The sequence below is a fragment of the Channa argus genome, chromosome 19 (assembly GCF_033026475.1).
Source record: "Channa argus isolate prfri chromosome 19, Channa argus male v1.0, whole genome shotgun sequence".
Lineage (NCBI taxonomy): Eukaryota > Metazoa > Chordata > Actinopteri > Anabantiformes > Channidae > Channa > Channa argus.
The window spans coordinates 16,583,932-16,610,774 of NC_090215.1; the positions used below are offsets into that span (position 1 = coordinate 16,583,932).

General features: G+C 40.1%; 1 protein-coding gene across 2 annotated transcripts in view; it reads right to left on the minus strand.

The window, feature by feature from the left end:
• myo3a (myosin IIIA) overlaps positions 1 to 26,377 on the minus strand; it is a 47,009-nt gene extending 20,632 nt beyond the window's left edge. For both annotated transcript variants that reach the window (XM_067486974.1, XM_067486973.1), the window contains exons 1-15: positions 26,327 to 26,377; positions 23,700 to 23,883; positions 21,565 to 21,699; positions 14,374 to 14,478; positions 14,082 to 14,181; positions 9,824 to 9,900; positions 7,434 to 7,579; positions 4,760 to 4,825; positions 4,484 to 4,639; positions 3,740 to 3,781; positions 2,903 to 2,999; positions 2,014 to 2,130; positions 1,525 to 1,629; positions 1,342 to 1,425; positions 608 to 810 (exon numbers count right to left, since the gene is read on the minus strand). In XM_067486974.1, the coding sequence (XP_067343075.1) occupies positions 608 to 810; positions 1,342 to 1,425; positions 1,525 to 1,629; positions 2,014 to 2,130; positions 2,903 to 2,999; positions 3,740 to 3,781; positions 4,484 to 4,639; positions 4,760 to 4,825; positions 7,434 to 7,579; positions 9,824 to 9,900; positions 14,082 to 14,181; positions 14,374 to 14,478; positions 21,565 to 21,699; positions 23,700 to 23,883; positions 26,327 to 26,328 (1,619 nt within the window). In that variant the 5' untranslated portion in view covers positions 26,329 to 26,377. The remainder of the gene's footprint in view (positions 1 to 607; positions 811 to 1,341; positions 1,426 to 1,524; positions 1,630 to 2,013; positions 2,131 to 2,902; positions 3,000 to 3,739; positions 3,782 to 4,483; positions 4,640 to 4,759; positions 4,826 to 7,433; positions 7,580 to 9,823; positions 9,901 to 14,081; positions 14,182 to 14,373; positions 14,479 to 21,564; positions 21,700 to 23,699; positions 23,884 to 26,326) is intronic.
• Between the last annotated feature and the right edge of the window lie 466 nt (positions 26,378 to 26,843).

Genomic DNA, 26,843 nt, shown 5'->3' on the forward strand with positions numbered 1-26,843 from the left:
ATTTTATTTTATTTTCAAAAAAACACAGTTTAACATAACATTATTCGAAATTACTTCTGAAAGAATTTTCAAAGCATAACTTTTGAAAGAAATGTGGCTTTACCTTGTTTACTTCTAAATTAGAATCCAAAAACAAGCTCCAGAAAACTGTAGCAGCACACAATCACTGAGGGAAAATCAAACCTCCTCTGACCTGTGTGTCTGTTTTCTAACGAAAGGCCCGAGTCTGCCTTTGAGGTTCCACTAAGGACACTTGCAAGATCACAATCTTCGATCAAACAGGAAATAAGTTAGCCCCTGCACCTGACCCAGTCTGCTCCCCAGACACGTGATAAGAAGAAAAGATGGAGTGACTGAAGTGCAGGTTGAAGGCAAATGTCACCAGTTTCAGATGGAAAAAAAAACGAGGTGAATGAAGAGAGACAGAGGCAGTTACGCTCTGATCCTTGGCCAGCAAGCTGAAAAAATAACCTTTGTAACTGTTCTTCCAGAAAACAACCAAAGACATGATTTCAATTTCTAACGGTGCCTTTTTGAAATGACGGCAACAACAGTGAAAAATGTCCTGAAGTTGCACAGATTAGTAGAAAGAGAAGATGATATTTACACTGCCTGGTGGATGACTCGGGATTTCTCTAGTAGGTACTCGGATATCTGCGCTCCGACAACCGTTCCCCCGCACGTGAACTTCATCTCCAGATACTTGCCGAAGCGGCTGGAGTTGTCATTGATGACAGTGCAGGCATTTCCAAATGCCTCCACCAGGCTGTTGACCAGCAGGATCTTTTCCTGCAGTGTCCTATTGTTGGCCTGAATAAAACATTATTCCAGTTAAGTAACGGGGGAAATCAGTATAGTAGCAGTAATAATTCTTTAATAAAGGATGTGTGAATTTTTGCAGTCTATCATTTCCATCGAACGTGACCCTGCCTTTGCTTATGTTATGTTAAATCCAGTGACAAGTTATGATGTAATCTGTGCACGATTGAATGTCCTGACAGTGTATTTTAGGTACTGAGCTTTCAAAATTTCCAGTTTGCTCGAGACACTCGAGTTGGACAGGACACCACAAAACAACAACAGTGACTCTGCAGATGTGTTGATCTGAAATCTAACAGGTGATTTAAAATTGTTTTAAAGCCATACGTGTACTTTTTAACAACTTCACATATTCCTTGATGTTTAAACCTGCTTTGGTTTGATGCATCATTTCAATCTGCTCATTTTGCATTGTTATGTGTGTGTTCAGAGGACTTTGCAAGGCAGATGAGGATTCAAACAATGAATAAATAATGTAAAGCACATGTTAAAGAAATGTGTTACTAAACCACTATGACTCACCTTTCCAAGGACTGTCAACTGTTGCACCAACAGGTGAGCACTCTCTGTTTTCCCTGCTCCACTTTCACCACTGATTACAACACACTGAACACAGGAAATCACAGTGGTTATTATATTATAATACAAAAAAAAAAAAAAAGCTGAAATATTCGATGTTTGAATACCATGTGAGCACAACATTACCTGGTCTGCGTTGTAAGACACCATGGCCTGGTAGGCAATATCAGCCACAGCAAAGATGTGTGGTGTGTTGGCTGTGCGCTTTGCTCCTATGTACATCTTTGTATACTGTTAAGCATAAGTGAAAATATTTAACAGGAACATAATTGTAATTCAGTATTTAGGCATATTATGCAGAAAATTTGAAATAAATGTTAATACAAAAATGGATTTGTTTCCTAAAACATATAATTCTGTCCGATATCATATTTTTCCTCTGGAGAGAAATGCATGCAAAATAATTGCAAACTTTAGGCAAAGAAAAAACGCGATCGAGAGGAAAACAGTCAGTGAGGTGTATCGGACACTCAGTGTGTGTGGAGCTAAATGGGATGGAGCCGACTGAAGAACTGCAGAAGCACTAATGAGACACGCTGGGGTGCACTCAGTACATTGTTGACAAAATGCACACATGCGTAAAAGAAACACACATGAAAGGCTACATTCACAGACCTGAGGCGTGTATATCTCCATCTTATGGAAGGGATTGACCGCGATGAGGATGTCCCCCACATATGTATAAATCCGATCTCTTCCGTAGCGACATTGAAGATGCTCTGTGACTGTGTTCTGAAAAACAAAAAAAAAGCTTGATTGGCTTTGTCATGTTTCCAGGCCCCCAAATCCTATACAGAATAGTAGCGAGATCGTAACAAGCTGCATAAAATTATTGCTACAAGCAAACGGTGAAGCCTGGGTTGTCAGTGAACTATCGCAATGTTATATGGTAATTTATCCCTTTGTCTTCATATTGCTGGGACATCAACAACAGTGGGGGAGACACTACCTCTCTCATACTCATCTTGAAGGATAGGTGGAAATATCCGCCTGCAACTTATACTGGTTCTATCAGTCAGTGGATCTGTGCCGCTTTCAGATTTGATAAATTGTTCTAAATATTATTTGTCAAAAGAGGCTGCTGTATATTTCTTATTGCGGTTGCACAGCAGGCCAAGATGGTGGATCAGGAAAATGGTGCTTAATGTTCCATTAAACAATAAATCACAATTCAAAACAATTATTGTTCAATCTTCATTTGTGAAGATTGATGAACAAAACTAATTCCATGAGTCAAATTTACAGTATATTACAAAATATCTTTGTAAAATGGAAAAAAAAATACAAGAAGAGATTGCTACAACATGGGGTCCAGAATATGATCAGTGTCTGGGGGGGGGGTTTACATGCCTCTGTGTCCAGGGACCCATTTTTCAAAATAATTTGTCCATGATTGCCCCTGCTGTAATATTAGCCTACACTTCATGACTATGGCCAGATTTGTTTTTATTGTTTTACCATCATATTAGTAGACCGGCTAAAAGCCACTGCGGAATTTTCTTACCTCGTCTAGAACTTCTAGGGTGGCGAGGTCGTCCACCTCATCTGGGTCAGTCTGTGATTTCATTTGGCTTCCTTTTTTGGTGTGGATGCGTTCATGCCTGGAAATAACAGGATGGCCAACCAAGTCTCTTACTGGTCATGTAATGTAAACAGTAGCTCCTATTCACATTCATGTAAGCACTTTAAACAGATTTTCAGATAAACATAATTAAACAATCACTTTCATAAAGAGATAAATGTATTGATCATATTATTTAGGCAATAAAGCTCTTGTAATATGATGTTGTCAGTCCCAGGCTCACAGCCACAAGCTATTCCTATAGACCCTATTTCCCTGAGGCATTGTGGAAGGACGTCCCTGCCAGCTAATGTAGTTGGCACTGCATCAGGATTTAGCTGTTGCTGTGAAATTGTACATCAAGACTAACTCATTATATTTCACTTTTTTTTCTGATTGCCAGCCACATCCCAATAAAATGCCTCATTATTTAGCTTATTACGGTGGTAACTTCACATGACTACTGCAATAAATCTCTGCTAGAACTCAATTTATCTGAAAATTAATGATGGACGCTGGCAAGGTTTTGGGGCTCATCTACTGCTTTGGTTGGTTTACAGTGCAGGTCATGACCCCAGTTACACTAACGCTTCAAGACATTGTGCAGGACAAAAAGGGGAAAAAATTACAATAATTTTAAGAGTGTCAGCCTTTAAACTAGCCCATGTATCACCGCAAAATCACAAGTGCCATCACAACTACAACACAAGCTCTGACTTCACCAACAACACCTATTATCTACTGCTACTGTGACATCATGATCATATATGCATGTGTTACCTGTCATTACTGTCTGTGCTTCTGTCTGTCTTTCCATGATGGCTTAAATGACAGAAATGGGATTAACATTTCATGAGTGTACACAGCCTTTCTGGGGCCAGAAATTTGACTCACACATTGTGAAGCATCCACCTCAAGTGAAGCTGTTCATATGAGGGCTATAGGGCTTGTGAAACATCCCGCAAAGGAGGTAATGTGGATAATACAGTCTGCAAAAGTTAAGCTGCAGCCGGGTGAAGAAGCCTCGCAGATAGACAGGCTTGCAGATATGGAAGTATTGTGGTGTTTTAGAGCAAAGGCTAAATTGTTGTGCACTGTTGCATAAAACTTGTTTTAACCTAAAAAAAAAAAAAAAGAAGTCTTTCTTAAAATTTCACGCCAAGTCAAAAATGCACAGATGAAATTAGATTTGTTAGTTTATTGAAGTTGTTGAAATGTACAAATACAGGCCAGCTTCACTAGAGCGGTCTGTTGTGTTTAATATATTTAATTTAATTTATTTATTGAACTTTCCTTGTAATAAAGCAAATTTGAGTAACTATAAAATGATCTGAGTCCATTTGAAAAGTGTATTCTTCAAACTGAGAAAAATAACCATAGTTTTCTTTGTGAAAAAAAAAGAAGTTTAAAGATTATTAACTCCCAGCGACATTTTGTTTTTTATTCAAATTATTGAATTAGTTGGTTATTTTAAGTTAAGTCCGAACAACCCTTGACAGGAAATGCATGCAAATAATGCAGTACCTTGTTTTTTCAATGACCCCTATTTGTTGGTTGAGATCAATGAGCTCAATCAGTTGTTTCTGCAATACTTTCTCCCTGCCAACAGTCTGTTTGATGAACACATGCTGGAGCAGGTCTAGTACATTCGGCCTCAGCTCAAAGTCCTTAATAAGGCATCTGCGAGGAGGCGGAAGAAAAAGTAAATTTCTCAGATTTATATTCAAAGCATCTGGTTATATGAGTGGGCTTATTTATTATTCACAGAAGCATAACAAACACAGTAGCATCCACACTTACTGGCAGATGAAGTCATTAAAATTGTCTGACCAGAGCTCTGGCTGGTGGAGAGTAGGCGGAGGATTTCTGTTAAAGGAAGAAATGAAAAAGATAAATGGGAAGATAAGATGAGATTAGATTTACGTAGGCGGGGTGGCTGAACAAAAGGCCAAGGCACCGAGTGTAGCCATGGAGCAAAATCTTAACACGGGGACTATTCATCATCGAAAGACATCCAGAGGCATTTGTGCGTTATCACGGGGCAATAACAAATGGCCTTCTACCTGTGCAGCTGGGTGGTTTGGATATAGCAGATTTTATGACGGAAAACCAATTGTCATTAACACTGGATAACAAATATATATCCACTTGTGATATGCTTCATGCTTTTCTTGTAAAAATACAACTGAAGAAATAGAAACATGGCAAATGGTCAACCGTAAATCCTCACAGCTGGAGAACAGCTGAGCTAATTTGCCATAATTCCTCGTTTTGCTTTAAGTAGCTTTTTACAAGATACTTCCTGGCAAGTGGTAGAGAAGTCATTGCTGCCTGCTAATGTACCAGAGCCTTGTTCATGTTGGCTCTGACAGCGATAAAGTGGTCTAATGAAAGGACATACATCTCCTGTTTATCACACAACACACCCAATATAGGCAGCAAATGCGTCAGGCATTTATATGGAGCCTGCTAATGCTGTGACCATTAAAGTGTTTTTTCTTATCTGGAAAATAAACAGGAGCTCGTGGAGGCAGAATGTGACAAGTGAGCTTTTTAAAATATGAAACTACTCACTTTTTCAGTTTTTTATTCTTTAGAGATCTATCTATCTATATCTATCTATCCTTACCTATAGATAGACATAGATATATATAAAATCCTTGCCTGTTACTTTGTTTGTCTTTCTATTGAAATGCAGCATAGAAGGGCAGGACGAGTGTGACTTTTTTCACTTTTTGTATTGGTATTCAAAGTTTGTACCAAAAGTAACAGTACTGTATTATGCAGAATGGCTCTTTTCTCATAAATGACTTTGACAGTATTTGATTAAAATTAAGTTGCAGGTGGTAATGATGAAGCTTTTTATTTTAATGGCTTTTTATTTGCAGTTCTAAAACATTAGTTTGAACCTTGACAGTGATAACAGGGTTTGGCTGACGCTGGTCTAGCCTTATGTGTTATGAACAATTGTATTGAAATTCTTATGATATTTGTCTTTTGTAATAATGGCTCAACTGTGTTTGGCACAGAAAATGAACTGACTACCTACCTGGGGCCATTGCTTATATTCTGTAGCATCATTATGTGATGCTGTGGGATGAGAACGCGCTGGAATGCTTCTCCATCTGCTCACGATGATCATTATAATTGAAGCTGCATCACAAAGATGATGATTCAGCTCAAACCATGTTTTTTTCAGCATTTTTGAACTACATTATATGGAGTTGCATACTGTGGGCACTGTAAAAACACCAGGCTGGCCTGTAGTGAATGAGACAGGGTGTGGTTCAGTCGATGAAGGTGGCCTTTGCCAACCCTTCTTGAGGAATGAAGCTGCAGTATTGAGGGGAGGGAAGTGAGGAGCGTGAGCAGACAGCCTGAAGCTTTGACTGCAGCAGTCACATAGATTGTGAAAAAAGCTGTGTGATGGCTCCTGTGGTGCACGACGCTGAGAGCAGTCACACCAGACAGACACGGGAAATGTGTATATGTGTTTGTCCATCACACACACACACACACACACAAAGTGCTGTGCTCTTAAGATGACAGTCGTACACAGTAGGCTAAATTTCTGGAATCAGGAACTGATAAACAACTACTTTTCACCTTCAGCCCACAATAAACACAGATGATTGGAATCAGTTGCAGGACTGGACTGTACTTAGTCCAATGACAGCCTGTATAGAAAAGCAAATCACTGCACTAAGGAGCAAGAGCTGGATAGTCTGGATTGCAGTATAACCCTATGCATTATGCCGTCTTTACATTCTTTGCATTTTTAGGAGGGATGTAATAAAAACACCTTTGTCTCCATCTGTATATTGAAGAATTCTGTTTTGTTTTTTCTCACCTGAAATGTCTTATGAAGGCAATGAAACAAAAACTGATCTGCACAGTAAACGGGCTCAACATTTTCACACCGTGGAGTCACTTCAAGGTAAAGAAACTTGAAATTATTCAGCAATTACTGTGCACATTTTAGGAACTGAATCATCAAGGGAAAAGAATGGTGTGTTTTATCATCCCACATTATTTGCATTTATTGCATAGATTGACAGCATGCAAAAAATGTAAGTAAATTATCGCCTTTCCAACGCAGTTCGCAGACTTGTCACAAAGATGAGTGAATTCCAGCTCGATGCTGACGCATGCATCTCATGTCTGTTGATGTAGAAGTCACTTATTTACGATAATACTAACTGAGGCCAGTTCACTGTGAAATATACCTTTGCCTTTACATTTTGAAATTGCTGTGATTTCTTGGTCAAGAAGATGTAATTAGGAAGTCATCACCCTTAAGAGTTAGAAATATTTCAGATAAAGCTTGAAATGAAAGAGCTCCTAGTGTCTTCATTTATGCAGACAATGAACAAGTTCAGAAGGCAGAATGTGAGCAACAGAAAATGAGAAAACCTTGCGCTTTAAAAATGCACTTGATGATCACAGGCTGTGTGTAGGTGTGATCGTGGCTCACCTGGGTATTTTGAAAAGGGCTCTCATTGGGTGGAGGTCGGAGAGGGGTGGGTCTCCATCTCCCAGCTCTATGGCAGTGATGCCAAGAGACCAGACATCACAACGAGCATCGTAGGTCGAGTCCAGCTGCTGCTCACATGCTATGACCTGGAAGAAGTTGAGTTTGCAATGGGAAAAGGCAGATAGATCGACGCGGATGTGTCATGGTGAATAAGATATGAGATACAGTACATGTCTGTCAAATGCATAATAAGAAAATATAATTCATCTGAAAAAATAGCTTCATCCGTCTGTTTGTTTCTAAACACTAACACCGACTATCAGTAGGGAGCAAAGCTGCACCATATTGCGGAGAAGGAGATGGTGCATTAAAACACACATATAAACACATTGTGGTCCAAAGGAAAACAACAAAAATCAGCCATTAACCAACATCAATGATTTTATCCTTTACAGTAACAAAAACTCTAACCCTAAATTTACAACTTTAAACTATGTCCTCACTCTAAAATTCAGTTGTGGACTTGTATCTGGTCCTCACGAGAGTCCCCACAAGTACCGTGTAACAAACACACACACACCATAATGTAGCAAACCAGCATGTAACAGAACAGAACGTCATTTAGAGAGTTGTCGTCTTATAGCAAAGAAACTATTTCTGAATGGAGTCAACTAAGGCTGTAGTCTACACATTATGGGATGTGGGCAGCACGACAAACACACACACAAATGCACAGTCTATCATCAGTATCCGCAGGGCAACATGGTACCAAATCAACAATATGAATCATCTCTGAGTGGGAGCCATGTGTACACATAACCACACACACATAACTACACACACAGACACATGTTCACCTTCTCTGTCAAATATGTGAAACCACAAGCATCTTCCCAACCGTCAGGGTCATGTAGACTAGACTAACAAAACACAAAATTGCTCTCCAATCTGTGATGTCTCTATTTTTTAAACAAATCAATGTTATCATAAGAACAGATGTTATTCAAATGTTTCGCCAAAAGACAGAAAACATTTAACGCAACTTCAGTCTTTAGTCAACGAGTAACAATTACATATGACTCGACAAAGCTCATCTAGAATATATCAGATGTTATCACAAAACTCACCCCAGACCTCAAGTTCCTCGTAAAAAAGGAGGAAAAACTCGAGAACAAAACAAAATAAAACAAAAAAACTAGAAATGCAACAGTGGTTTTAATTCCAACATCCAAAACCTCTCAGAAACTCTTCCTGTAGTAAAACTACTTTAGATCCTTATCTAAAGGTCTCTATACTGATTTCCAGCAGACATGAAAATACCTTTCAACCAAACACTTTGGAGTCTAACGCCCACCTTCCACAAGATCCACAAGTTGATACTCATCTTACTCAAATGAGATTAAAATCCTTCAGTCAAGACAGGACACGTCATGCAGTATATATTCTAATGCACACTTTGCACAGCATGCAAAGTGCATGTAAAAATGGCCATTTTGGATTCGACTCAATATGCAAGGTTGCTCTAAGGAGGGTAAACCAGTACACGTGTAGTGTTGGAGAACAAGTTCTGCCAATTTTAACCCTCAGTGTGTTTTCAAATCTAATCTCCATCAGTGTTGAGGTTACTTATGCACGAGAGGACACAGGATGCCTCCCTGGTTCAGTTCTAACATTTAATTTAGCTCTCAGCATGTGGTGATCCTTGTTATTAAAGAAAGTGTTCACAAATAATCATTTCACAGTCGTCACCTGCAAAGCTCTGCCCAATCGGGGACTACGTCACTTCCAGAAGTTTCCAGTTTTACAATCAGTCAGTTAGATAGACAACTAAAACACTTGGTTAAGGGTAAAGGTTGTTGTAACTGATAAAAAAGAAAAGCACATTATCACACAAACTTTGAATATTTAAAGAAAAATGTTGCTGCAGCACAACCAGCAATATTGTCAAATTTATTTCACATAATCTTCTTGTCTCTACCACGCACACAGTTTAACAGTTCACGTGATTGTGCGCACACTGTGTTATTATGTTTAACTGAGTGTGTGAATATATGTATGTGTGCGATAGGACTAGGGATTTTGATTGTAGTGATTTGATGGTAAAGTTACATTAATCTGAAGTGAAGGACAAGAAAGTGGCGATTTAAAGTGATCAGTTCTCGATGTGACCACGTCTGTATAGAGAGTATATGTACGTCTAGTGCACTGAGGCATGATCAGAGCGGAGACAAATACCGGAGGCTGCCCATTCCATATTTTTCAGGAACATTGTGTTTGACAGTGTTATCTTTTTGAGTATTATTAACTGCGACCCACTGGGACCTGCTCCAGGCTAATGTAGTGGAAAGGGAAGAAGCTGCGGGGGCCTTTATAGACCAGTTTTACTGTACCTCAGGAGCCATCCAGAAGGGAGTTCCCACAGAGGTGTTCCTCCTCAGACGGGTGTTTGTCAGCTGGGCTGAAACACCTGCAGGGCAGATAATACACACTTTTAGCCAGACGTTCAGACTTTTAACCACACGGGCATTTTAAATCTCAGATACAACTGTATACTGATCTCAACAACTTCTCTTCCATAAAGATCCGATTGGCTGTAAAAGTGATGATCTGTGAAAAGTGAACAGTAAATAGTGGGGCAGAATGCATCTTAGTGTTTCCTTTTGTGCCACTGATAGAGCTGTCACTATAGTGACGAGGAGGGAAAATAAACCACACGCACACGTTCACGTGCACACAGAGGAACATCAAGCTGCTGTGTTGTTTTATCTGTTCTTTGAATGATAGATTGCTTTGAATTACAAATTCTCAAGAGACTCTGTGCTTTTGCCGGACATTTTCAAGAACATGATTTGAATGCAACTTAACTGTAAACAGGTTTGGCAGCTGGAGGCAACATTTAGCTTCTTTCAAAACAAGATGTGATGTATCTAAATGATTTATTAACTTCTATTAGCTTTATCCAGCTGTATAACAAGAATACAAAGTTAGTCTGCAGAGAGAACAATAGGCTGTGCATGTCTTTATGTGTGTACTATGGTTCGTTGTGAAAAGCCTGAAAAGGAACATGCTGACCCACAATCGTGACTTCTGTCCAGTCTAGACGAATCAGTGTTACTCTAGATTGTGATGTGTCCCAGGGCTGGCTCAGCTGAAACAGCCGGCCAGATCAGGAGCAGCAACCCAGACAAATAGCAGAGCCTGGAGGCGAAAGCGGCTGCCAACAAAAGAAAGGTGATCTACTGATGCACGCCACGCTGCCGTACAACAGTCTCATTGTCTTCCACATTATCGTTTTATGTGTCTGAATCACAGCGTTTGCTAAATTTAACTCGGAACTAAAAGGCTTTATGAAAGGGGTAATGTGTGAAAAACGGCTAAAAATATGTTCAAACCATGACACATGTCAGTGTGCACACTGCCCTATAATGCAGAACCAAGACAAATGAAAACATTTACACTGCACGAATGTATTTCCGACAGAGTCAGCAACTGTTTCTTGTCCTGCGAACACATTTTCTGACAACTTCATTATAGTGTGGGTGCAGTACAGTAACATGCTGATTTTCCACTGGCGCCGGTGGGTTAAAGCCGGGCTGGAGAGAAATGGGTGAGCAATGTAGAGGAAAATGGTTCTGTAAACATCAGAAGGGATTAGAATCATGTGCAGAGGGGGGGGTGCATGCAAAGCTGACACACACTGTCACACCCACATGCTGTCACCAAACCACAGAACCACTAGACATTAACATCAACCCACATTAAAGAGATCAAACCCATCATTTTACATGGATGCAGGCGTATATGCAAAAAGCATGAAACCATGCAATCGCAGTGAACCAACAATTATCCAATCAAATCTATGGTTACGCGTGTCTGTTGCAACGTATATGGATGTGAAATGTATGTGTGAGGATGCAGAAACACAAAGAGCCCCCTCTTAAAGCTCTCACAGCCCTGCTCTTTCCACTACATTAGTCCAGAGTGGAGCCTGGTGGGCCACACTTAATAATCATCACAGAGATAACGCTCTAATTTAGAATATTCATGAGAGGAAAGTGTACGAACGGCTCCTCTCATTCTTCCGTTGCTCTTTTTTTGGGTCCAACTCTTTGCTGTTTTGTTTCTCCACTGGAGATGACTCACTGTGGGGGCTTTATCTCTTCAGCTGCTTAGTGTAGCGTGTGCCCCTCCACATGAAAAACCATTAATCCCAGTGTGACGCACTGCCTGCGTGTTGCAGAGCGGCAAGGCTGGGTCGGCCCCTTTTTTAGTGCTGCTTTCGTCATTTGGTTTCCATACATGTCAGATTAAACTGCTTCTCCTATTTCTCACGTATTTGATGATGTCACACAACCAATATTAGCTTAGATTAGGAACGGTAAAACGTTAGAATCGTGTCATGAACCTTTTTCTGTTACAGATTCCTAAACCAGCACATAATGAATTAGGAGGTGATAACGCAGGAGTGCATGTCATATCTGGTGAGTTTGCTGCTATGTTAGTCTCAGCTGAATGAACTGTATGCACCGAAACGTTACTGCTTGTATTTTCTATCGAAACTCACAAATCAGAACCAGGAGTCTACAGAGTGAATGGAGTCAGGGTTCAATGTTCATTCTGAACCTTTTTTTAATTTAGACCATTTGCGTGCTAATTAGCTCTTAATACAGTACTCAGGTGCAGATGAGGCTTAATATTCTGTCTTCTAAATTTAAAGGTTAATGGCACTAAATGAGCACCACAGATCAACACAAATTTGTGAATCAGTGTTTGAGACAAGCCATCAAGACCCCGGTGGTCGGGATTAGAGGGTCTCAACTCATACCCGCTACCATGATGTCCAGAACAAGTTCCATCTCAATCCAGCCGACAGAACTGAGGCTGATGCTGCCGTCGTCTGAGCTTTGCTGCTAATGAGGTTAAAAGTAAAGGTTTGGGTGTCATTCAGAATATTATAAGCTGAAGTTTAAATCATTCTTCTCTGTCATCTAATGTTAGAACATGCAAACTCAACAGAGAAAGGCCACGGCTGGGGCACGAACCCAGAACCTTCTAGCCTGGAGCACTGAGGTGGCAGCACTAGCCACTCAACCACTGACCAGATAAACTAATATAAAATTTAAACCCGGTAGTGGTCGATGCCTGTTTGCAGCTCTCAAAATGAATGCAGTGATGATTTAGTGGTGACAATAATACAACACTACAGCTTTGAATGCACTTACTTTCTATCTGATTATTAGGAAAATCTCACTATATTAGGTTATTTTGGGCCTTAAGCATTGTCTGTGTTACTTCGAGACAACAACTGTTACATTTTTCATAGATATACGACAACCTCCTCCTTGAAAGTAAAGCTGCTGTTTTTTCCTATAACTTAGTTCTTTTGGAAACAAATAAAAATGTAAATATACCTTTATTGAAATATTATCCAAATACAGACTCATTAAATCTTACTGTCAACATTGCGGACATTTACTTCTAAAGGTTTTTGGTCAAAGCTTGACCTTCTAACCAGTCACAGAGTAAGCTCCAGCACATGTAGAGACCCAAACAGGCATAAACAGTTAAGATAATGGACGGCTAAAATTTGATAATGATGCTGCAGGGAGAAGAGTGGATACATTTTGAGCTGAAGTTAAATTTTTTGCTCAGTCCAGCTATATTTGCCATTGAGCGAATGTCCAGAGGTCCAGTACAGCGAATGTGTGAGGGTTAACCCCTGTTTCTTCACACTACTGATGTATTGTGGAGAACTGATCATTAGTTACATGACATTTAAATAATGTGTTTCATTATGTTGATGCGTGAATGATACTATCCTGTTCAAAAATGAGACCTTGGGTCTCAATGAGACTAATCTGTAGAAATAAACAAATAATAACACATTTAAAAAAAATACAAGATTTAAGTTTAAGTTTCACTATCCCTGAAGGAACAAAATAACGACATGAATGTACAGGCATTGGGTCTAAATGTCTAAAACAGCCCTGCAAGGAGGAAGAAGGTGCTCTGTGTACCTGCTTCATATTTGCTACTTCACAGTCACATATCAAGTGATTCCATTAAAACCCCACCTCGCCCACTCCACTCCTCCTCCTTATAAAAGAGCCCTGCACTTTGTGTTTCATGGTTAGGAAAAAAAAGGGCTTTTAAGAGAAGCTCACAATTAAAGGACTAAATGCAAACCTCCACACACGTTGAGGGGGGATTTTATTTGTAATGAAAACAGGCAGCTGGTTATTCAGCCCGGGATGTAAACTGGGGTGAGTCATCCCCTGGAAATAGTATGAATCACTTTGCCTGTGATGAGCCCTCAATCCAGAAACTACGGCGTGTCGCTCTGAGCGCCTCATTTGGTTAAGAAAACCAAAAGTAAATCGGCCCAAACACAGGGTGAATAGCAACAATGTCCTCTGCTGTCTGCTGCAGAATAGAAAAGATAGGGTGTAATGGAAAAGTATAATCGTCTGCCACCTTGTCGGGTTGTGTAAATGTATCCCAGCCTCTCAAGCAACCTAATTAGAGGCACCATTTATTTGGCAAGGGGCTGAAGGTAATGGATTTGACCCTCTTCTGTTGAATAGAGCCATAACATGATTTTCATTGATTATAGGGATGGATAGGTGTTTAAGCTTGTCTTTTGCATACCAAAATCCACGAGCTTGATGCCTCCTTGCGTGGTCAGCAGGATGTTGTTGCCTTTGATATCACGGTGGATGGTCTTGTTAATGTGCAGGTGTTGGAGGCCCTGCAGGGAGAAAAAAAAAAGTTTTTCTTTTTGTCTGAAAAGCACCTGCCTGCAAAATTATCCCATTTGAGCTCTTTTCACTCAAGGGAGTCATTAAGTAGGGGTTGGGTGGGTGGTTTGGGTTGGGGGGGTTCTGTTGGACATGGCATGAGTTTAGCGTCTCCTTGTGGACATTTAAAAGACCAGACTCACCATGAGAGCCTCATGTATGATGTAAGCAATGATGGCTTCATCCATTCTATCTCCTCTCCTCAGCAAGCCCTTGGCCAGATCTGTCACAGAGCCACCATTGCAAAGCTGCAACATTAAAACACACACACACACACACACAAAAGGAGAGGACAATGAGCAAACACTCAAGAATGAGTCAGCACTTACTGTATAGATCCGCTTATACAATATGCTCGAATCTGGGGCATCTGAGATATCCAGACCTTCTTGCGGAGAAACACTAGAGCATGAATACGGTTTGATCATAAGATTTCACAGTGGGGCGAAAAGAAAAAGAAAAATGCTGAAAGTAATTCAGTCAATCTGTAGCAGCTTATCTTTCTGAAGCAGCTTAGTGGGAGGTGAAATTCGTGCCCACGGAGAGAATGTACACTTTGTGAGGAGGGTTTAATCTATGCAGTGATGACTGGCAGAGTAAATATTGAAAAAGTGCATTTTTGTCCTCTGGTGTCTTCAGACAATGCCGTGGTTTATAGTAGAAATTACGAGATATTTAATACGAGAAACCTTAAAACAAGCCTGAAGAAACCTTTTTCAGTTTGAAGGTGTTTTCTTGTGTTATATAGTGTGGAATCTATCTAACTGGACTCCACTGTCAATAGCAATCCCACTTGGAAAATTACCCAGTAGAGGATTGTTGCCAAGGCAACAATAATAACCCTTAATTTGAGCCTTTCTTTGGAAGATGCCAGAGGTACACAGAAAATAAAGAGCTGTAAGATGTCAATCATGGCGCTGGAGGCTGCAAGTGAACAGAAATTGTAGATTCTGCATATGAACGCTGTTTGTAAACACAGAGCCTGTCACTGTCTGTGCTAAAAGGTGTCGTCTACACATGCATTAAAAATACAGTCACATCCCTCTTTTTTTCCCCATTTATCACAACTTGTATTAGACAGGAAATTTCCATCATATCTCTTTATGTGTTAAGCACTCGTTCTTTTATGATGACACTAATTTTCTGCACTTGTAAACCGAAAGCTTAATTAGGCAAAAGACGTGCAGTGGTGTGCGGTTGGTGAGGATAAGAATCAGTCGCCTGCGGTGTTCACACTAAAGAAATTGTGCAGCACATGTCAGAAACTGTTGCTAATGAATAATTTCTATACCGCAGCATTTGTACAACTGTAGCATTTTCATGACACATTCACACAATGACAGGGTGCTGCATACAAAAGCACAGCATGGAGCTTATGATGCAACATTTATTTTATCTTTTTTTTGTTTTGTTGACCAGGAGAGCACCTGTTTTTTTTTTTTCAAAAAAAAAAAACAAACCAAACCAACCAAAACAAACTAGATCGAAAAATGACTACTTTTGTGTAATATTACCCTGTAGATGGCCTCCCCTGCAACCACTAGAAAAAAGTGCTGACTGGTACATTAGTGCGATCATGGCACGGATATAATATTCGTGGTTGCGTGGCCAAATCTCCAAATGGGGACCCATTCTTAGCATCCCATTATAATTCCTCCTACAGGGTTTTATTGTCTTTCCACATGCTTTCCCAAAGTGTTTGTGTGCTACTTACAGCAGCTAATTGAACTAACTACACAAGGCTATAATGTGCTTCTTCCATTTAAAGCCTACAGTGAAGATTTATAAAACAGGGAAAAAATTTTGACATTTTAGGGATTTGGACGATGCTGTTACATGTTTGACATTTCTTCTAAATATAATGATTAGTTGCAATTCATTTGCTGTTGATCATTTCAGCTTCAATTGATTTTAAAAGGAACTAAAATGCATTCTGTTGGAATGAGAAAACAGCAAATGGAGACTAAAAGAAACATAATTATTTGTTAGTTGAAGTCATTATCAGTCTTGGTGGTTGTTTTGCATCTCTTTGTATTATTCTTGTGTGTCTTTGCATTTGTTTTGCAAATTTCTTTCTTTGCAGGCTTATTCTTAACGCTCTAGCTTTTATTCCTTCATAGTAGTTTTGGGACTCTTAGAGCTTATTTTGCATCTCTTTCTAGTTGTTTTGCATCTTGTTGGGGTCGTTTAGTGTCTGCAATAGTTTTATTCCCACCAAGAAATGTTTAAGCTCACTTTGAACAGAAACTCTGAGCCTGATTCTATTACTGTAGCCCGGATTCTTCCATGCACTAAGAGTAAAGTCTTTGACCTTGACTAGGCACCGGCATACATTTTCAACGCTGAGCACCGTCTGTTTTCTATCTGCCTATCAATCTACCTATCCATCACAAGCCCAAATGGCTGTTGCAGGATGGATGGCATGCACCTCAGCTGCCATACTGGGAGTTTAATCACTGCTCTCTGCCATCACACGTGCAGACAAACTGCAGTTAAGCAGAGAATACCACTGAGGCTTTCACTGACAGCATAGTGCTCTGACAATGAGCTGTGCCTGACGTCAACATCACTGCTGCCATATCACCTGTCATCATTAAATTACACAGGGCAGATAGACAAATCCATATTAATGAGAGATGTGGTGCCCTAGATTTAGCCGAGCTAAACATTAGCACTTTCACCTGAGCCACAGTGCACATTCAGACAATGATAGACGTTAATTATTTCCGACATAGCGGAGCCTCAAACTTCTGCACAGTGGGAACTATGTTCGAAACTTTAAACCTGGTTTGATTAAATTCGTGTGCAGTTTACACCAGATTTTCTAACCTTTGTATCAGTTGAGAGACATTTAGAAACAGAACTAGTTTCAGGTGTCCTTCCTAAATTAGTCTGAGTAAGCTCAAAAGTGCCTAAAATCAAGTCAATCAGGCTGCACACGTTATATCTATTGGACATTGCACCTTTAACCTATAGTAGTTACCGTTCAAATCTTCTAAACCTGCCAAAACGATAATTTTGTGGGGGAAAATCAAACCCGTTCATTATGAAACTGCAGAGCTTCATAAATAATGAATACAAATGAAAACTTTGAGTATGCACTAATATCTCAACAAAGTTAAGCAAATCTAACACTGAAGCAGTCGGATTTGGCATAAAACACAAAGCAGAAGAAAGTAGAAGAAACTATTACTATAATTGAGATTTTTTTTTCTTTCAAGTGCATGTTGCTTGCACATGTGGGTTTCTGCTGAGCTACAGTATCAATTTTCAAAGAATAAACTGAATACATCGTATACTGAGCGGAATATTTACCATTACAAATGAGGTCAGGTGCTTGTTCAGTCATGTAAATGAAAGTAGCCCATGAAAGATGAGCAAAAGAAGTGGATGAAACAAATGAAAAGATGAAAAGAGGAAACCACAGCGGCCTTTAAAACACACAGGTGCTGACTTTTTACTCAGCTATCTTTGATGTATCTTTCCATGTAAATATAAATCTGCACTGAATTTACTGCCAGTTTATTGGAAAGCACTAAATAAATGTGTGTGTTGTGTGTGTGTCTGTGTGTGTGTGTGTGTGTGTGTGTGTGTGTGTGTTGTCCCCACAAAAGAGCATTGCCATTATTACTGTGGGCTTATCATTTACACTGGCATCATGGCTGAGGTGCCTACTTTCTACGGAAATGTTTGAACACAGAAGACCATTTTCAACCTTGTTGCCAATTTACGTCTGCCGAGATTAATGGGGGAAAATGCAGGCAACTGCAGTTTATTTGTGATGTCTTTACAAGAGTGCTCAACAAAGACTATGTGTAAGAGAAGAGGAAAAATAAAAGTGTAGAAAAAATTTTCACGTCACTTTATTCATTTTATGTAAAAATATGATGAAGAAAAAAGTTTTCTATCAGCAATGAGCTCTTGGGTTCCTTATGTTATTTGTTCAGAATTTTCTGAAAGAACATTAGATTAGATGTAACTGATGCTAATATACTAATTTTTTTCTCTAACTGATAAAACTACATGTTTGAGGAAATGCAAAAGTAAAAACATCCAGCTTAAGACACACTGAGTATATGAACAAGGTGTTTAACATAGTAATGATGTCGAAAGTGTGGGAACACACTGAGAAGATGTGATATGTTCTGTAAAGTCATTAAAGTTAACATAAAATAATGGAGCTCAACAGTGACCAAATATATTCATATTTACTTTCTAATTACTAGCATTATTCTTGATGGTTTCAGCAACGACATAGCAGTTAAGAAATTTTCCATTAAAATCCGTAAACAACCCATTTATTTCAGAAATGAAAATGCACTGTGGGGACTGAGTAATGCTACTGTATATCAATTTGGCATTGCAACATAGTGACTTCTCATTTTGCTCATGGAAGATGAGCTTTTAAAGGTGGAACTAAACCTTGGCCTTCTTTCAACGGGGCCTTCGGATGAAACATGGGTGCTCGCAATTGAAATGCACATCCAAATCGGGGTTTTATTTCTAATTAGGGAATGAAAGTAGCTCCATCATTGCTATCTTTGAAGTATTTTTAAGCTTTCTGGGAGCAAAATTAGGATGACGTACATGAAAGCTTGTCCATCTCTGCCCACATCCGCTATCATAAAGGAGCACACTACAGAGGGGAAGCCAAAAGCTTCCAGACCCCAATGAGGAGCTAACAAAGTAGAGGAAGCAATTTGTATGAGTTCGATTCATAATGAGCGGTTGACTGTCAGCAAAGGCTCCACTCAGCACAGCTAAAGGATGGAAAATTACAGTTTAGAAAGGAGGGATGGTTACCATGGTGAATGACCACCTCAGTCCGTGCTTTCCTGTCTCTTCAATGCCAGAACCGCTTGTGCACATACTTCAGAGCACCCACAAACACACTCAGCCCCACACAGCCACTTGCTGAACTGTCAGGCAGTGATTTCAGACACAGGATTAGCCTACGGATTTGGAATGCCGGCTGCAGATGCTTGCAAGGGAAATTTTGAAAATGGATGCGCCCAGGGAGTAAACAATGTAGTAAAGCTGAGTGAACTCCCCTAAAACCAGATGCTTATTTTTACTCATGATTACTAATTGAGTCCTGGCAGATAAAAACAACTAAAATGATACAAAACTAACAATCACTACAATGCAAACAGTTTAATCAGTGTAAGGTCTTCGCTGTTTTGTAATGCAGTGTGTGCTCTGCTTAGCCAGCATCTTAAACTGTACTTGATATCTGAGCAAAGTAATTGCAGGTTCCTCTGCAAAGGTCAGGAGGAATGACAGTGATGAAAGAGAAAGAAACACAAGCTGGAGAGGTGAAAACTATCTACTGGGTTAGGGCCTAACACTGTCGCTGCTTGGATTACAGAAATACGGAGTCTCTGTTCTCGTACAGCTGCACCTGATAATGAAATAACAGCACAATGCATACTGTAATCCGCTGATGGTTAAAAAAAAATTGCCAGAGGCAGTTATTGGCTGAGGAGGTGAAGGTTTGTTAAGCAAATATACTTGTTAATGTTTCCAGTATCCAAAGTACTTTAAAGGTAAAGGGCTTTATTTGTCATTATACATACAAGGTGTACAACAAAATTGCGTCAGATGGTCAGAGGGACGTTTAGTCTTGAGCCACTGTGAGAGCTTCCACCTTGAGCCAACCTGACCTGATGCCTAACACACATCTTTTTAGCAGTAGGGGAAACCTATACAAACCCGGGGAGAACATGTAAACTCCACGCAGAAAGGCCCTGTCCGGTCCAGGGATTGAACCCAGAACCTTCTTGCTGTGAGGCAAGAGTGCTGACCACTCTCTTAGAGCACCTGGTAGTCCCAGGCAGTCTTCCCATCAAGCACTAACCAGGCAGGGCTCTGTTTGTCTTCAGAGACTGGATGAGATCGGGAGCTTCCAGAGTCGTGTGGCGTTAAGTGTTAAATGTTATGGTCACGCTTCTACAAAATTCTAAAGAAACCCAACGAATCAGCTTTGAGCAAGCTATAGGCAAAGAACTCCCCTTAATGGAAGAAATTCACCAACAGAACCACAGTCCGGGTGGGCGCCCATGTGCCTCGAGCCATTAGGGTGAGTGGGAGGCAGAGAGAGAGAAAAGAAAAGAAGAGCAACAAGAAGTAACAGACAAAACTCTGAGATCAATTAACACTGTAATAGAATTAGAGCTGCCAGAAATATGAATGTACCAGTCATATACCATCTAAAAATGTCCTTTGAAGCAGAGGCTACAGCTTGTAATGCCAAATCAAAAGATAAGGAACTAAAAAGGTGATTGGGTTTCCATTTCTAGGGACCAGGAATATATATACTAAATATTGTAGCCATTCATGGATTGGTTCTAATGTGAAATCAAAACTAAAAGTCTCTCTGGAAACCGCAAGTGTGCAACATTTCATTGCAATCCATTCAACCTTTGTTGAGATCTGGATTCAAGAGGTGGACCAAACTCTTCACATCCTTTATCAAGCCTCCTCTGATTTGCTGACCGTGTTTACCACAAGCCTCAGCATTTGTAATGCTCTCTATCAAAGCAGGAACACAAATAACCTGGTCAGAGAGAAAACCAACCTCTGCCATCATGTAAGACCCCACAAACAGTTGTCCTCCTCTGAAGTTGACCTACATTACATGTTTGTTTGCAGCCTGACATTTCGAAAGGCCTGAATGGGGCGATGAAATGGGAAAGTGAAGAAAGAGGAGTGCCGCAGGCAAGGCTGTTTGAGATGTACAGACTCCAGCAGCAGCACCAAGGTCCCATTGAACTTTCACATGATCTATGGGAAATCCACACCTGCATCAAGCAAGAAGCAGTAGCACGGCCTCAGAGTCAAATGTAGTCGGACTGTTTTTCATTTAATTCAATCAAAGTCAAACTGCCCCGCCAATCTCTAAAATGTTCTATCCTCTCCACCATTCCACCCCAGATCCAAAGAACAGAGACATTTAGGTTTTCCCCCTAACCTACCAAATGTGCAAACTAATTCACTGAGACAGCCCCAGTAAACAGAAATCCCTGCTCTGCTGCTCCGAGCACACGAACAAACCACCCACCCCCAACACACTCTTGATGGTAACTGGCCTGCAACCAAATCCCCCAGGTGGCTTATAAGTAAAGTCCTAGACTCCCCGTGGTGTTTTAAACTCTTACATAATGCCTCGCCAGATTTGGCAACTGCTGCCATGTGCCTGGCAAGACCTGCTGGATGAGGTACAACTGGACCTCTGCACGTACTCCACTCTGTCTGCACGGCACTGCCATTGTATAGTATGACGGGTTTAGCCCCAAAAAAGTGAGTTTTGTATTCTGATGTAATAATCTGCTTACCTCCAGCACCAGCCACAACTGATCCCCACATTTCGCGTCCTTCTTGTAGTACATCCCATAGAATTTGACAACATTAGGGTGGTCGGACAGAGCTTTGAGGATGTTGTACTCTGCTTCGATCTCCTCGTCAATATCCTGCAAAGCAAAGACACAAATCGGGGACGTTTTGTCACACGCACAGTTCAACATTCATGTTTGCGTCATGTAAAAGCTTCCTGTTAAATTATATCAAAAGAAGAAAAGAGGTGAAAACACCTCTTGTCTACGCGGGAGGCATTTCAGCTTTGTCATCCACCTTCTGCTTGTCTGATGGAGCAAATGGCTACAACTATTTTTAACCAAAGCAGCTGTCCACACAGGTCTGTGAGCCTGCTTTTCATTTGCACAATACACATAAAACTACAAAATGTAAAGTCTTTTCTTTAATTTTCCCTTGACTACAGTGACCGTGCATTGTGCCTTTAAAGCACTGTTGACCACCTCTGATCATAGCAGCTTATATATATATAATTATAATATATATAATTCTTTATTCTTACATCTCAGTGTTTATTGTCTCCACTCATATGAGTCATGGACCACTTCACTTCAGAAAGATGTTTCTAGCGTCTAAATTTAAAAACCCTGAACAATTAACACTGTATTTCCATCACAGTTCAACACGGCTCTGAACATTTTTCTAATTAAAAGATCTCACAAGCTCACAAACGTGCAGCAACAAGCAGTATTCATCTGAAATTACCAATTTACAACATGTTTGTAGGCCTAGAGCTAAGACAGGCTAGGGCGTCCAAAAACAATACAAAAAATATGCAGACATTCCTGCATCGAGTCCATTGTGTCAGATGAAAAGTTTGCTCTCAATCTCTCACATCACAACAGGCAGGATAAAGACTGGAAACATGTGTGAGCCTATCACCACCTCTTACATTCACTAAAAAACAAAAAATATTGTTATATAATCTAAACAAAAACAACCCTTTTTTTTAACCATTCTATGCACCTGTCTTTTTCTGTTATACCTAAACAGATTAAATCAGCAGACTTGATTAAAATGTTCGGTAATAATGGCCCTAGAACAATGGTACGTCTGTAATCATGGCTTAAAAATGACAAACAAAAACAAATTTGCAACAGATTATTGAGACTTTTATTAACATAAAGGCTGAGTTTAACAGATGAGAAGGTCTCGTTGCTGCTAAATCGGCCACACGCTTTCTTTAAAAAAGACACAAGAGGAGCAACCGGTGCAGGACACAACATCACAACATCTAAGTGAGTTATTTTTTTACAGATGCAGATGAAACAGCATGACTATAGTATGGACGTCTTCGTTCTTCTAGTGTTATCTGATATAAAACAGTATCTTTGACAGGGGCTGAAGTAATGAGTCACTTTCCTCGCAACAAATTTGATATGTGAACATATTTTTTCAGTTATCAAATTCCCAAATGTAAAAGGGCTGCGTCTTTTGTTGAGAGTCTTCGTGTTGCAGGAATGTTTCACCTCTTGACCTTTATTGTTCTTTACTGGTTTGTTTTTCAGGGATATCAGTTTAATTACTAATCAGCTTAGTAGCTTGCGATACAAGAATGAAATGTGATGTAACAAACTGACCGAAAACATATATTAAATGACAGTGTGATGTGCTGTTATGAGGGTTGTGAATTGTAGGGAAAATGCAAACAACACATCAAGACTGGCAGAAACTAAACTGATGTTATTAGCTGTTAGTTGCACAGTTTTGCATTGTTCATCGATAAGAAATTAAACTCGTTGTAAATAGTTCAGTGTATACAGATTGAATATTTGTATTTTACAATGTGGACTGAAGTTGCACATTATGACTAAAATGAGAATAAGTAAATAAAAATAAATAAACAGAATGCAAATGTCTAAGATACAGGTGCTGTAAATGTGACACATTTAGTGTCAAGACACAGTAACATGTCCTCCCTGTGCCACCAGCAAGAGCATAAAAACACACCACGAGCTCAAAGCTGCTTTGACAAGCACTGACTACAACCCATGCATGGCACACAGTGACGGGATACTAACAGAAAGAAGAGTGTATCAGAAGGTTTGGGCCTAAACTAAAGGAGCAGCATGCTGCCAAGATGGTGAAGTCAACTTACATGTATGGGATCCAGTATTTTCACAGCCGCTTTGCTTCCATCTATTTTGTTGAGGACCTTGTAGACTTTTCCGTAGGTCCCTTTGCCGATTGTCTCAATGATTTCCCAGGTGTCAGTGGGATCTGGAAAGTTGTCAAAGACAATCGACTTCCCTGACTGTGGAAACATCTTCAGGAGAGATCTCCTGTGGAGGAAACACACACACGTACACATCAACACACACACAGCTCGTCGTTAGAGAGGAAGATGGCAGCTGGGAGAGAACACATGAGAAACTGGCAGCAGACATACTGAAGACCGAAACTGCCTGTGCCACAAAAAAAGACAACTGACAGTCTGGCACAGCCCCTATCTGAAAGGCCATATCCATCTTCAAAAGAACCTAAGGTTATATGTAATATTTTTTTAGGAGAAATGTAAAAACATACCACTGAGTATACACATATATGCAGAACATTTACACGGTTGCTGTTGAAAACACAATTTTAGGATTATGCCATCAACTGCTTGCTTTGATGGCAAATTGTAATAGAATTAAATATGTGTTAGTTAAACCAAAGCCTGTGTCACACAGTAAATGCCAAACTTTATTAATCTAAAAAATTAATAAATTATACTTTTTAAAAACACCACCAGAAAAAGTGCAAAGTTAAAATCTGCAAGATGTATGCTGCACCGTTCTTTTTAATGCTTGAGCTGTGTGTAAGCAGTGATGTTGCTTGTGCACCTTGCAAACTGATGCAACTTTAGACAGTGTCCAGAATCACAAGGCAACATCATAACCCGCAGGTTATACATAAAACACATTGGGAAAATCCTCATTGTTGTGCTGCACAAAAACATCTATAGTGCTATATGCAATTAAATAATCAGTTAATTCGAGGAAAACACTTGAATTAACACAAATTCCACTCAAGCACCTCCCATAAACACCATTTCTACCTTCATGAATATGGTTCCACAGCTGTCAGAATCCACACAAAAATAGAAACACAATAAAAGCAGATTAAGTCACATCAAACTTACATTGTTCTCTAAATAAGCTGTGGGACATTTTCAAAAAAAACACTTCTGTGTCCATCTCTGTGCAAGAGGTTAGCATGCGGCAGGTTGGCCTGGTGCTCGGCTCCGAGTGTAAAACACAGAGGAGGAGCTAACGTGAGCTAATCTCACTAGCAATTCCCCTGGTGCAGGGGAAACCGTCTCTAAGTGGTAGGAGATACGGTGGGATTAGCAGGAATTAGCCACTGTTGCACCATGAGCCTTTCCCCATATAGACGCTCATTCATACACAAAGGAAAGCTGGTTAGAGGGCTGCAGTGCACAGTGCTGCTGAGGGTCATTCGTCTTTTTAATATCAGTGGTCACTTGATAAGGTTAGAGAAAATTTGGTACCTAGTGAGCCATGTTACATTCACTTCAAAGAAGTGATTGTATTTAAACTAGTTGCGGTTTATTATGATGACTGAGATCAGCTGGGCTACTGTAAATAAATCACTTCAGGGAACAGAAAGATATTATGCTAAAATATTTCTAGTCATTGCCTATGCAGAGTCATTAGCTTCCACATGCCTCCACGTGCAGGTGAATGGCTTTATGCGAGTAACATGCCGACATCTTCAATAAAACATCGCTGCCTCTTTGCCTATGTGACAACATGCTGCGACACATGAGACATGAGGGCGAAACCTAAGGACTCACACCGGACACCTCCAACAGGAGCCCAGGCTGCAAGGAAATAACCCCTTTAGAGGAGACAGTGGATGTGTGTTTATATGTGTCAGTGTGCATGGTCTTATCTAACCTTGTGCACCCTGGGGCACCGGCTGGCCGTCACTTTTAGTTAGCTGTGTCGGGGATGTGGCATTTACCACAGTCTCTGTGCACAAGTAATAAAGTGCATATAGTGTATATAAATGAGCATGTGCTGGATACACACTAATGTGGTTTTTAGATGCAGAAAAACAAAACATTACACAGTTGAAAAGTGTGTATTGTTTACACGGGGAAACTAAAGACAAATTGCAATTAAAACAGTCCTAAGTGAAAATGTACTCCTTCATCTGACTGACGCTCAAGCAGAGGTTTGGCCACTTGAAGCTCTAAGAGGAAAGAGAAGATGCCTTTGGCCAAAGGGTACATCGACCTGGACTAATCTGTGATGCTGACGAGCGGGTTAGAGTTTCAGCTTATCCTTGACTGCGGCTCTACAAGTCCAGATAATCAGCACCACTTACATCAAAGTCGAAAAGCACTATACTTTCACTTACAGTGCATGAGTTTAATAAAAGATTATTGTGTGCAAATGACTCGCTTGTTACCTGCTGTTTGTTCAAATACTAATAAAGGTATTTACGAGTAGTAACACATTCAGAGCATGTTTTTTTCAGGATATAGGTTTGGAAAACTGCAAGCAATATCCCATATAACTCATACAAGCAACACATTTAAAAATTCTAAACCGGTAGATAGGACAGCTAGCACAGCTGACACATGCTTTTCTTAATTTTTTAAATTTTTAATTTTGTTTTACATGCTTTTCACAACATACGGTGCTCAACACAGATTTAACATTCTAGGAAGTGAAAGTAATCATTAAAAACATGTCAATATTTGGATTTACTCACATTTGATGACTGATGTTGAGAAGGACCACGGCGAGCAGAGACGCATGTATGGTAAAGATAGAGCATAGATTTGCACACACACACACACACACACACACACACACACACACACACACACACACACACGCACACACACTCTGCTGAGCCACTCCCAAAGTTTGCAAATGAGGAACCCAAATAAGGAAGCCTTGCTTTCTTTTAGTTAAGCACAGAAACCCTTATTTACCAACTAACCTGCAGTTTAGCATATTAAAAGACATACTTACTCATTTCTTAAGTGCGTTTACATGCTTGGGTGTCGGTTTGGGATGAAAGCATTGGCAAGCAAGAGCAGGATGTTGCTCCTGACTGCCCCGGCCTCCTCTGCTATGTATTATACATCAGGGATGAGGAACACAATAGTGCAGAGCATACTAAAGTTATTAGGCTCCAGTAATTAGCTTTAGCATGATGGCGGTAAGCATCCGGCAGCCGATAAGTCTAGATGGTGTTATGAATTAGCCTGGAGATGACAAGC